The sequence below is a fragment of the Sebastes umbrosus genome, chromosome 5 (assembly GCF_015220745.1).
Source record: "Sebastes umbrosus isolate fSebUmb1 chromosome 5, fSebUmb1.pri, whole genome shotgun sequence".
In the NCBI taxonomy this organism is placed as follows: Eukaryota; Metazoa; Chordata; class Actinopteri; order Perciformes; family Sebastidae; genus Sebastes; species Sebastes umbrosus.
Window position 1 is genome coordinate 5,038,826 of NC_051273.1, and position 12,352 is coordinate 5,051,177.

Below are 12,352 nucleotides of genomic sequence, written 5' to 3' on the forward strand. Positions count from 1 at the left end.
TTTTAGGAATTCTGTCATAGTATAAAGAGCACACCACCATATGCATAACATCTGAGTATAAACAATTTGAAATTGTTTATGTTATCAGAACAGTGGAATCTGCATTTGCATTTATCACCCTGTAACATCCAACATCACAGAACTACTTTGAGAAGGCACACACACTGAAGGTGCATCTCATTGCAAATTAAATAAAGTATTGACTGCGTTTATTTTGAATGTAAACTATTACTTAAAAATCAATACAGTGTTTTTGAGAAGCGATACAGTATCTCAAAACATAATATCGCAATATTTTCTTACGCTCCTACAATGAAACATATCAAAACTATTGGTGCTTGTGTATCACAAGAGACCTTATATCACAAACAATATAATACAATATCAATTATTTGCCCCGTCCTTACAGGTAACTATGTAGGGTCTCAGACCTACTTTTATAGATGTTGTTGGTACCGAGGCCTTCAAGTTCAACTAACTATTATTTTCATTATCAATTAATTGTTTTGTCTATAAAATTAAATGTGAAAAATGCCCATTATAATTTCCAAAACACCAGAAGCAGAGATGGAAGAAGTGAGCGTTCTGCATTCAAAACTTTACTACAGTAAAAGTACAAAATATACTCAAAGTACCAAAAGTAAAAGTACTCATTAAGCAGAATAATATATTATATGATTGTATTATATTTATTGATGTATTAATGTGTTCATCACGTTAATGTTGCAGCTGGTAAAGGTAGAGGTCATTTTAATGACTTTATATACTGCTTGGGAGTTTAATCTATAATAATACATCTTCATCAAGTTGATTATATTTAGTTTTAATAATCTGAATCTGTAAAGTAACTAAAGTTATCAGATAAACGTAGTGGAATAAGAAGTACAATATTTCTCTCTGAGATTTAGTGGAGTACAAGTATAAAGTAACAGAAAATTCTTACTTCAAAATTGTACCTAAGTACAGTACTTGAGTAAATGTAATTAGTTACATTCCACCACTGCCCAGATGTTATCTTCACACCCCTTGTATATTCTGTTTACTACCAAATATGACAAAGACAAGAAGCAAATCTTCACACTTGAGAAGCTGAAAATGGAGAATATTTATATTCCTTGCTTGAAAAGAGATCTGTTTCTGCCTCTTCTCACTCCTCTGTATAAGACTGTTGACTTAACTTCCTAAAATATAACAAGTCATGTGCTCCTGATTCAGACTCGAGATCTGCCAGCTGCTATAGTTCCCCACCTGACTGCAGCCGGCTGCTGTTGCGTCATCCATCCATCTAATGATTAATGCGTCCTCGCCAGGTGTTAAGATAACATACACTGTTATCTACAACCATAAATTAGATATACGTACTGTATGTGTGCTGTACTCTGTGTCTGTCTCAGTGGACTATTTAACAGCTGACGTTTTGTTTTAATGAAGGATTTTCATTATGCAACACTTAAATACTAACAATTAAAGGTTTTGTGTCTGTTAACCTGCTCAGTTTTCCAAGATATTCATCATTTTTAGGAGACCATTTCAAATCCCTTAAATGTTTATGCTTATTGTTATTTGTAAAAACTGCACACTAAGATTGGAAAAGCTCACTCCTGACCAGTGGTGGTATGTAGCCATAGTACATTTACTCAAATATTGAACATATATAACAACAAGTTTGATATACTTGTACTTAAGTTGAGTATTTTCATTTTAAGCTACTTTATACTTCTACTCCACAACATCTCAGTAGGATATATTGTACTGTTTACTCCACTACACTTACATGATTATTATGCTTATATGATATGATGCATTACTATACTACTAATATACTCAATAGTATAGAAAATATCAATAATACAACAATAAGATTGGCTCCACATTGACAAACTACAACATTAAAATTCTCTTACATGTATTTGTGATAAAAAGAGAATAATATAGTTTTCTATAATAATATAACAACGGAAAGGAGCCATTCTGCACAAGGAGTACTTTTACTTTAAGTACATTTTATATATAATATATATATATATATATATTATATATATATATATTACATAATATAATATATATATATTATATTATATATATTATATATATTGTATATAATATATATATATTATATATAATATAATATATATATATTATATATATATTATATTATATATAATATATATATATATATGTATATATATATATATATATATTATATATATATATATATATATATATACATACTTTCCACCACTGACAACACTGATCATATTTTAGCACTTTTACTTAGGTAGCATTTTTCAGGACTTTATTTGAAATGGAGTGTTTTTAGACTTTGGTATATTTACTTTAACTTAAGTAAGTACTTCTTCCACCACTGCTCCTGACATACATGCCGCTGAGCAATTATGCATTGATTGGCATTTCATAGATAAATTCCCACATGAATCACGTGAGTCTGCAGTGTTCAACATTGAGAGTGGAGACGACTTTCTGAAGGTCGTGACAAACTAAGCATTTAAACATGCAGTGATACATTTACTTGTGTGGCAAAAAATATTCTGGGTGATTTAAGACCTGAAATAGATGAGCCTCGGTGGAGTGTAAATGCATTTTTGGTGGTTTCAGTCTGCTGTTGTCTCGCATAGTTGCTGCTGTGAAGAATAAAATGTATCAATGCACCGATCAGTCAGACAGTCTGCAGCTACACGACCGTACTGAACAACAAAACTTCAACTCAAATCAAAAAGTTAGTCTGTAAACACCCTGAGAGTTTGAAATTGAAACCACACAGGTAAAGAAGCTAATGCTACAATAAATGTATAATAAATAAGAGCACCAGTAATCTGATGGATGGACTTGTGTTTATTGATAATAAACAGTGAGGAGGTTCAGGTGAGAAGGCACATTATAGGAAGTAAAAAAAAAAAGGTTGCAGCAGCGTCTTCAGACTTTATTCTTTGACAATGGTTGGAGTGATCATCTTATTGAAGGAATAGTATTTGCATTCGGTGGGCGGTCCAATGTCCATGGTGGTGGTGCTAATCTTCTCCTTCTTGAAGCCGGCTTGCAGCAGATGAGGCACCTGGGTCTCCTGAAAATCATTAACAGACGGAGCTGGTCAGTGTGAGGCGGGTCGCTGGGTTTATCGGGCCCTCCAGTCTGAGCCTGTTTATCGTTGACTTTGAACTTATTCAGTCAGCGCCGTGTTACATGGATAAATGTCAAACACTAAACTAAACTATCTAAACAGTCCTGTTGAAATACACGTTCCAGGCCAGGAAGGACGATCACACTCAAACATGTTGATGATTTACGGGTACAGATTCTACAAGTACTGATATGTATTATGACTGTCAGTATTCAGTAACTTGAACCCTTCTTATGCCAAAAGAAATTGCAAGATACTGTATTTACAGCAACACGCCACTAAAACTCTCCACTGAAATCAAACTCATGGCATTTTGAGGGTTAGTAGATTAGTGTTTAGAGATCAGACACCCTAAATGTACTTTCTCTTTCTACACTCCCAATTCAACACTACATACTAAGCAGGTTTTAATTATGTAATGTGTTCGTAGTGGAGAAAGTCAGTATGCATACTAAAAAATACTAGATTTTTGTGCACAAAGAAAATGCCGGAGCTAATTATCTTTCATGAGCTGAAAACACACTGTGAAAGGGTTAAAGTTGTAAGACGGAAACACGGACAACTCCCAGAGCGGACAACGCCGTGGTAGCGACCAGTCAATCAGAAGATAGTCACGCCCTAAAGCATCCCCTGCTTTATGGTCTATTTGACTCTAAATGGGACCATAATTTACTAAATGAACATCATGCTGTATTGAAGAAGACTTGAAACTAGCGATTGAGACCATAAACTCATGTTTACAATGTTTACTGAGGTAATAAATCAAGTGAGAAGTAGGCTCATTTTCTCATAGACTTCTATACATAAGACTTCTTTTTGCAGCCAGAGGAGTCGCCCCCTGCTGGCTGTTAGAAAGAATGCAAGTTTAAGGCACTTCAGCATTTGCTTCACTTTTCAGAACTGAAGGTTGCCCACTGGTTGCAGTTTCATTGACGTCCAATAGTGCACGTATTGTATCATTTCCTGTTAGTTTAATAATGGTAAAATATTTTGATTTCTTTTATACTAAATGTAAAAAGAAGTGATACAGTTTTAGATCAGTTAAATGTCCTTGCGGAGGTAATAAAGGCGACCAACCTCAAACATCTTCTCAATGTTGTCGTATTTGGTCTTGAGCAGCTCGCCCCAGGAGGTCAGGTTGCAGTAGGTGAGGACACCGCCGGACTTCAGCATCCTGTGAGCGTGACCCTGCAGAGACAGACAGACCAAATCATCGGGATATGACCTTAAGAAGACTACATTATATGCACCACACAATATCTTAACTCAAAAGTTATTAAAGGAATAGTGTGTAACATTTCAGGGGATCTAATAGCAGAAATGGAATAAAACATTCATAACTATGTTTTCATTAGTGTATAATCACCTGAAAATAAGAATCGTTGTGTTTTCGTTTGCTTAGAATGAGTCCTTTATATCTATATAGGAAACGGGTCCTCTTCACGGAGTCCGCCATGTTACTCCGCCATGTTTCTACAGTAGCCCAGAACGGACAAACCGAACACTGGCTCTAGAGAGAACCTTTCACGTTTTTACGTTACCCGAATACCACCGTAGTTCTCCGACACGCTTGTAAATCTGCGGTAACGTGAGCTTGTGAGTGCAAATCATGGTACCGCCAGCCTCCGTCTGACGTCCGTTGTTCCTAAAGTCGTGTTATTATGGTAAGGATGACCTCTGAGCGAGGTGAACGGCGTTACCACGGTTTTGCACTCGGTGGCTCACATTACAACATGGAATGGGAGGAGTGAGTGGAGGGGTACTCAGTTGGTTGCAATCTGCAACCACACCACTAGATGGCATCAAATCCTACACACTGTACCTTTAATACTGTTTATTGATACATGCTTTGTAATATTTCTCAGTATCTTTAATCCACTTTTCATACAAACAATTCCAAGAATCCAGAGATTATCCTCCTCCAGAATCTTAATCTTTTCAGGACTTTGTGTAACTTACGGGGACGTTTTAACTACCTACCTTAATGAAGTCAAACTGGTGAGTGTGCCACTTATCCTCTGACAGAGGGTATGTGTCATACAGGATACCTGAGAGAGGAAGGACACAGTGTTAGCAGAGTGCACACAACATGTAAATCATTCAGCATTCTGTGTGTGTTGTTTATCGCTTCTTAATATCTTTTTATCCGTCAAGAGAAATGGGATAGTGTGTTCATCAAACATTAGATCTCAGACACCAGTGGCTGAAGTGTGGAGGACCCTTGAATGCATCCTCACACTGTCTTTCAGCAATCAGTAACTTAAACTGAGGGACCAAACTAGGGTGCAGTGATGTCTCTCTTTTTATATATATATATAATTTTTTGAGGACTTGTATTGCTTTTATTAGTGCAGCTGGAGAATGACAGTAAAGGGGGGAGAGAGGGGATACAATGCAGCAAAGGGCCATGGGACTCAGCCCACATGGGGCGCACGCTCTACTGGGTGAGCTAGAGGTCGCCCCAGTAATGTCTTTTTTACCCTGATGTGGTAACTGATACTCCACTCATCACATGTTGATGAAGTGTAAAGGGAGGAAACAGTTTGACAGTGTTGTGGAGGTGTTTTTCTTTGATTTGGACCAAACTGTCTGCTCCGATTTTCTTCAAAACATAGTGAACTGTAAACTCAGGATTGTGCATCAAGCAAAACTGTGAGCTGAATAACTCCACATGTCTGGTTTGATTTCTCACCATCAAAGTGGTTATCTGGCAGGGTGGGAACAACGTCCTCCCAAAGGCCCTTCAGAGGGACGACCTGCAGCAACATAGAACACCAATTTCACTCAGTAACAGTAAACTAGACGTGCGAGCATGCAGTGCAACAAACACATCTGTGATAAAAAACACAGGCAGATAATATTGGCAGTTGGGTGTAGTGACCTTATGTGGCTGAGACTTGGCCCAGTTCTCCAGTCTGGCGAAGACACCGTCATTGCACTCGATGATCCAGTGCTCCTGGATGGGGTAAGACTCGAGCTTAGTGGCGGCGATGGCCATGCCGAATCCGATCTCCAGAACCCGACCGCCTACCAGACATAACAAAACAAAACTATACAATCAGAAAATATAAATCTTGGCTCAGAGAGAGGATGTTTAGTCTAAATGGTCATGGATAGCTTGGGTGCTGTGATACTGTGTATTTCCCTTCTTTTGTGGTACAACTACTGAATATCTATGAAACACTGTGACATTTATTTTCCATTGAAAGTTCATTCTGTTGGCCAGTGGTCTAATGCGCATACAATGTAACTATAACATCTTGGGTTCAACTCCAGCCAGGCGTACCCATCTCTCTACAATGTTTCATAACTTTGGGTTTCATGTGTGAACCTCTGATGAAGCAGGTTGTTTGGGGCTCAGTAACATAGTGATAGCATTATTTTCGCTCTTATGGACTAGCAAGACCATACTCTGAGTTTTGGAGTTTAAGGTTTAAAGGAACAGTGTGCAGCTTTTAGGGGGATCTATTGGCAGATATGGAAAATAATGGTAATAAGTATGTTTTCTTTAGCGTATAATCACCTGAAACCAGTGGGCAACATCCGGGTCTGAAAAGTGAAGCCAATGCTGAAGTGCCTTAACCTTGTATTATTTCTAATATCCAGCAGGGGGCGACTCCTCTGGTTGCAAAAATAAGTCTGATTGTATAGAAGTCTATGAGAAAATGAAGCTACTTCTCACTTGATTTATTACCTCAGTAAACATTGTAAACATGAGTTTATGGTCTCAATCGCTAGTTTCAAGTCTTCTTCAATACAGCATGATGTTCATTTAGTAAATTATGGTCCCATTTAGAGTCAAATAGACCATAAAGCAGGGTATGCTTTAGGGCGTGGCTACCTTGTGATTGATAGGTCGCAACCACGGCGTTGTCCGGGCTGGGAGTTTTCCCTGTTTTTGTTTTACAACTTTACCTTTTTTAACCCTTTCACAGTATGTTTTCAGTTCATGAAAGTTAATTCTTGGTCACCTTAAAATGTCTTATTCAGCGTTCAGTTGTACTTAGCTCCACAGAAGTTCAGTTGGTTGCAATCTGCAACCTCACCGCTAGATGCCGCCAGATCCTACACACTGTTCCTTTAAGTTTTCTCCCTCTGTTAGGTGTGGCGGGAACGCCAGTTGGTTGTAACATGTGGTTGGACAGAAAGGTCAAAGGGTTTCATTTCCTTTCAGAGAAGCATATAAATAGATGAGGGGTAAAGGCTATTTGGTCTTGCTTGACCCCCGTCATGGTGATTTACTGAGCCTTTAATCAGCAGCTCAGTGTAATATTCACATTTTAATTTCATTCATTTTTGTATACACTCAAAGAGAAGTGAGAGCAAACTGCATAGAACTGAAATAATTCAGATAAGGCACAAAAAAGTCCACAGAGACATGTGACAGTTCTCATGAGAAAATTACATTTTTACATCCTATATAGGTCTGTGCAAAATTAAATGTGTCACTTTCAAATTTGTTGCATGTAATGGCGGGCAAAGGTTTTGCATGTCAGTTTTGCCGAAGGGATATCAGTAAATATTGAAACAATCAAATTGATTTGCAATTAAGAATTCATCCAAATATATTGTCACTGGCAAGCAAGTATGTTGGGATATATTTGCAGACATAATGCAGATAAGAAAATGCATTTTCAGTGTCCAACCTTCCCAGTGAAACTACATGTCTCATACACGTATATTTCATAACAAACCTTTAAACTGTGCAAGAGAAATGTGCATTTGTTCAGTGTTGTGTAGACAGTTTCAGTGCACATGCTTGTCCCTTCCCACCTGTCTGCGAGGGTGTGTGGATCAGTCTATTTTCACATAAAGCTCAGAGCAGATGAGCTGTTTCCCCCCCCCGGAGACGTCTTGGCTGTTCCCATGAGTAGAGAAACAGCTGCTGTAGTACTCACACAGCTCTGAGCACCATGCTGCTCACACGTGACCTCCACAAGATCATTTAACAAAAAATGAAGGAAAAGGCTAAAATATGTGTAAAAAAAATACATTATCACACCTTTTTAAGTAGTATCAACTAAATCTCAAAAATCAAAACCCTAGTAAAGAAACTTTTATAAATGCATAGGCTATTTTTTTAAAAAAGGATAGTGGTATTTTTTTCCCAACTTCCATAAAAAACATTTTTTTTGTTTTTCTAATAAAACAAGTGCATAAGGAAAGTCAAAATGTGTGATTCTAATTAGATTTTTAATGCCCTTCACCTTTTTTAAACACAATTTCTTAATTTTCCATATTCAAGGGCAAACTGTGTTCTCAAACAACAGTATGCTGATTAAATACATAATAAGTAGCCCAGGGCCAGTGGTGCGGGCCACACCTAGAAACTAAGTGGCCATCCTCTCCAGAGTCTGAATGTCTGATAAGCCTCAACAAACATTAATGATGACCTAATATATTACTGAAATATGGGACCCAGCTGAAGTTCACAACATTTTTTAATAAGGAATTCAGCATCCTTGCTATTGTGACTTAATGAACAGTATGTTATAAATTAACCATGTATCGCTCGTAGTTTTAAAACTGAATCCCCTTTTCCCTCCCAGGCATATCCCAGTAACTGGCAGATGGGCCAAAACAACCACATTTGGAGGTATTTCCTCGAACAGTGCAGGGTGGCAGTACAAATGTAAGTTGTTTTTTATTGATATTTCATATGAAGTTGCATATTTTACCTTCCTTGTTATACAAAATAAACTATTTTGTTATTAACAATGTACAGTTTATTATTACCTTGAATCTAGGGCTGTAAATTTTTACTGGTTTACTTTTTACAAGTTGTTTAAATGTGCCACCCTTCTCTGAGTCTGTGCCCCAGCCTGGCCGGCCCATCAAACATCTTGCAGACCGACCCCTGAGGTAGCCTACAACTTACTGGGACTATAGCCTACTAGATTTCTGTTTATTGAGGTTATAGGCTATTCACCTGACGGCAACATTTTAAATGATATAATAACGTATGAATGGCACAAAACTGTTCACCAAACTAATCCATATATAATTTATGACATTTACTTGTTGTTATACTAGTAAATCTCCTTTAACAGCTATTTTGGGGCAGGAGTCCATTATAGGACGTGCAAAAAAATATGTGTAAAAAAACCCATTAACGCACCTTTTTTAAATAGTATCTCAAAAATCTCAAAAATCTAAACACTACTGAAGAAACTTAGATAAATGCATAGTTTAAAAAAGGATTGCGTTCTTTCAGCTTTCATAAAAAACTGTTGGATTATTTTTTGTTTTCTAGTAAAGTAAATATGAGGATAGTCAAAATTAGATTAAAATTACATTTTTAATGTCCTTCACCTTTTTTTTTTTTAAACACAATTTCTTAATTTTCCATATTTTAGGTTAAACTGTGTACTCAAGTGCTCATTTAATACATTTTAGGTGCAGCTTATTGAGACTATATATCCTACTGGTTGTGTATTGAGGTTATAGGCTATTCACCTGACAGCAACATTTTAAATGATATAATAACATATGAATGGCATATAACTGTTCACAAAAAAACTAATATAATGTATGACATTAGCTTGTTGGTATACTTGTAAATCTCCCTCACATTATTACATAATAATGCTGATGTTTGTATAACAAAAAAAAACAATAAAGACATTGTTAAAAATAAAAAAAAAATCTCCCTCACATAAGGGCTATTTTATGGACATGAGTCCATTATCGGACACATGTTAAGAAGGTACGGTGTCCGATAATGGACTCTCCTGAAACTGCGCCTTTTACCTTTAGAGGCTGCAACGGTGGACAGGGAGTGCATGTACGGGGTCTCCCAGCGCTCCATCACGGGCTTGCCCATGATCTCCAGGTGTGTGTCGGTCTCATCGTAGCCGGCGCTCGCGTCGTGCCAGGAGGCCTTGCAGTCCTCTCCCTTGTTGAATATGGGCTGAGCTGCGGTGCTCATGTTGTTGTGATATGGAGGAGGGTGCTGGTGGTCGTATGGGTGCTGGTGAATGGTTTAGCAGACAGAGTCTCTGCACAGAAGAGGGTGAAAGGCAGCAGCCGGAGGTTTATATCTGGATCATGAGTGCTGACTCTGCAGGAGTTCCACTACAGGTCAAAGGCTCAGGAGGAGGAGGCATCCAAGATCCTCTGTAGAGAGGATGGTTCACTCAGTGGTAAATAACTAGCCCCGGAGCCACATGCGGCTCTTTAGCCCCTCTCCAGTGGCTCTCTGTGGATTTAAAAAAATAGATAGTGGAAATAATAATAATAATAACTGTTTTTTTGTTTCCATTTTCATTTTTATTCATCATTGTTGTAGGTCTATGGTACGACAGTACGACAAAAAGTATTATGGCCACATTGAGGGAAAAAAAATTAAATCTGAGATTTCGAGAATAAAGTCATAATATGAGAATAAAGTCATAATATGAGAATAAAGTCATAATATTATGAAAATAAAGTCAAAGGTTTACGAGAAAAAAGTCGTAGTAATGATAAGAATAAAGTCATAATATTATAAAGTAGTAATTTTACGTGTTATTTTCTTTTTTTCTCGTTAAGTTATGACTTTATTTTCGTAATACGATTTTATTCTGGAAGTCTCAGATGTTTTTCCCCTCAATGTGGCCCTAATACTCTGTAGTACATTGCCTCTTTGGCCCTCACTGCATTAGACTTATATACTATATACTTGGACTATAAACTGTGTTACCTTCATCACAATGATCAAATGTTTTAAGGCTCCAGATTTTTTTTTTTTGCCTAAAATGGCTCTTTTGATAGTAAAGGTTGCTGACCCCTGGGCAATGTGAATCCATTAAACTTATTTGGATATGCACCTTATACCATTAAAGCTGCAGTGGGTAGAATTGGAGCAAATATGATTTTAAAAAGTATTTTTTATAAAACAGTCACTATATCCGGACAGTAGTGGCTGAGACAGGTAAATTAAAAAAAAAAAATCATCTTCCTCTGGTGTCTCTCTGGTGCTCCTAATGGCATCTGCAAGATTTCACAGACGGCAGGAAAACAAGCAGTGAGAGCCGAGCTGGAGCCTTGCCGTCTCTGAGCAGCTGTCAATCACTCACAAACTCTTATCAAACGGTCAAACTAGGCAGCGCTGATCAAATATGAATCAATATTCTGATACTGTAATGTCTATTTCTCGCCTCAAATGTTTCCAGAAATATCTCGTAGTGTACTGTTTAGCTGTAAAATGAGAAGGTTTGTGACCCAGCAGTATTAAATACTTGACAAATCTCCCTTTAAGGTATATTTTGAAGAGATAATCGTGATTAACTATGGACAATCATGCGATTAAATATTTTAATCGATTGACAGCCCAAATTTGCACTCTCTCCTACTTTGTACTGCAACTGCTGCGCAACAATTTCCCTAATAAGCTGAAAATGACAAAGTATTTCTTTTAAATGAGAAAGCATATTTGTTTATTAACATGAGTGATTGTTCACAAATCAAATGCTCCAGGTTTGTTGTGAATTGAATCACGCTTCATTTACTGTCTTGTAAAATGGTTTTCTTGTTTGGCGTAGACTGAACTAGCAGCAGAGTGAGAGCTCTTTGTTTTTTTCATGCTCTTTGAGCTTAGACAGCTGAAGTCAACCATTTCACTGGATCTAATTCACACATACATTTGCTCCTATTGCATAACATCATGCAGCTTGATGAACTGGGTATATGGCATAAAAAGAGCCTTTATTACGCCCCTGGCCTGATTTTGCTGTACGTAGACTAATTAAAAGCTGCTGTATTTATGAGAAACAGTATTGATATTACTGCCATAAATGTTTTTAACATACTGATCACTGCAACTTAAAGGGACTGTTTGTAACTTTTTACACGTATAAATCTACCGGGTCGGGATCCCATGCGCGCTCGCGCGAGTGTGGCCGGAGTCTCTGCTCCTCTGCCTGCTCGCCTTCACTCACACACCGCGCGCGTTCTCGCTGTCTCGCTCCACCTCACGTTCATGCTGCTCACTCCACACTGCAGAAGAGTTAGTTTAGCTCTGAGAATATCTAGTGAATGTACAGTGGACGTTTATGCAGAAATAACTGCTGCAGCTCCTCCAGACCAACAGAGGTTTTCCGTGTCTTGTGAAGTGATGGAGCTCCACAGAGAGAAACGTTATTGTCTCCGACCGGATGCTGGTGTCTCCCTGCGGGCGCGCTCGGAAACGATAATGTTTCTCTTCCTGCTTCAGCCCCGGAGGCTGAGGCAGGA

The 12,352-nt window shown here is 37.8% G+C and overlaps 1 protein-coding gene across 1 annotated transcript; it reads right to left on the reverse strand.

Annotated features, from left to right (window-relative positions):
- Positions 1–2,839: 2,839 nt before the first annotated feature.
- gamt (guanidinoacetate N-methyltransferase) lies at positions 2,840–10,177 on the reverse strand. The gene is made up of 6 exons (XM_037770972.1): positions 9,890–10,177; positions 6,021–6,166; positions 5,832–5,895; positions 5,120–5,187; positions 4,217–4,327; positions 2,840–3,082 (listed from the first exon to the last, which is right to left on the reverse strand). The coding sequence occupies exons 1-6, from the start codon at positions 10,065–10,067 to the stop codon at positions 2,942–2,944; spliced, it is 708 nt and encodes a 235-aa protein (XP_037626900.1). The 5' UTR covers positions 10,068–10,177; the 3' UTR covers positions 2,840–2,941.
- Positions 10,178–12,352: the final 2,175 nt, after the last annotated feature.

Excerpts from the sequence above, each read along its gene's own strand:
- gamt (XM_037770972.1), bottom strand. The coding sequence starts at position 10,067 with ATGAGCACCGCAGCTCAGCCCATATTCAACAAGGGAGAGGACTGCAAG. Across the intron at positions 5,896-6,020 it reads CCAAGTCTCAGCCACATAAG|GTCGTCCCTCTGAAGGGCCT; the intron begins GTCACTACACCC and ends ATGTTGCTGCAG. Across the intron at positions 5,188-5,831 it reads GCCAGATAACCACTTTGATG|GTATCCTGTATGACACATAC; the intron begins GTGAGAAATCAA and ends TTCCTCTCTCAG.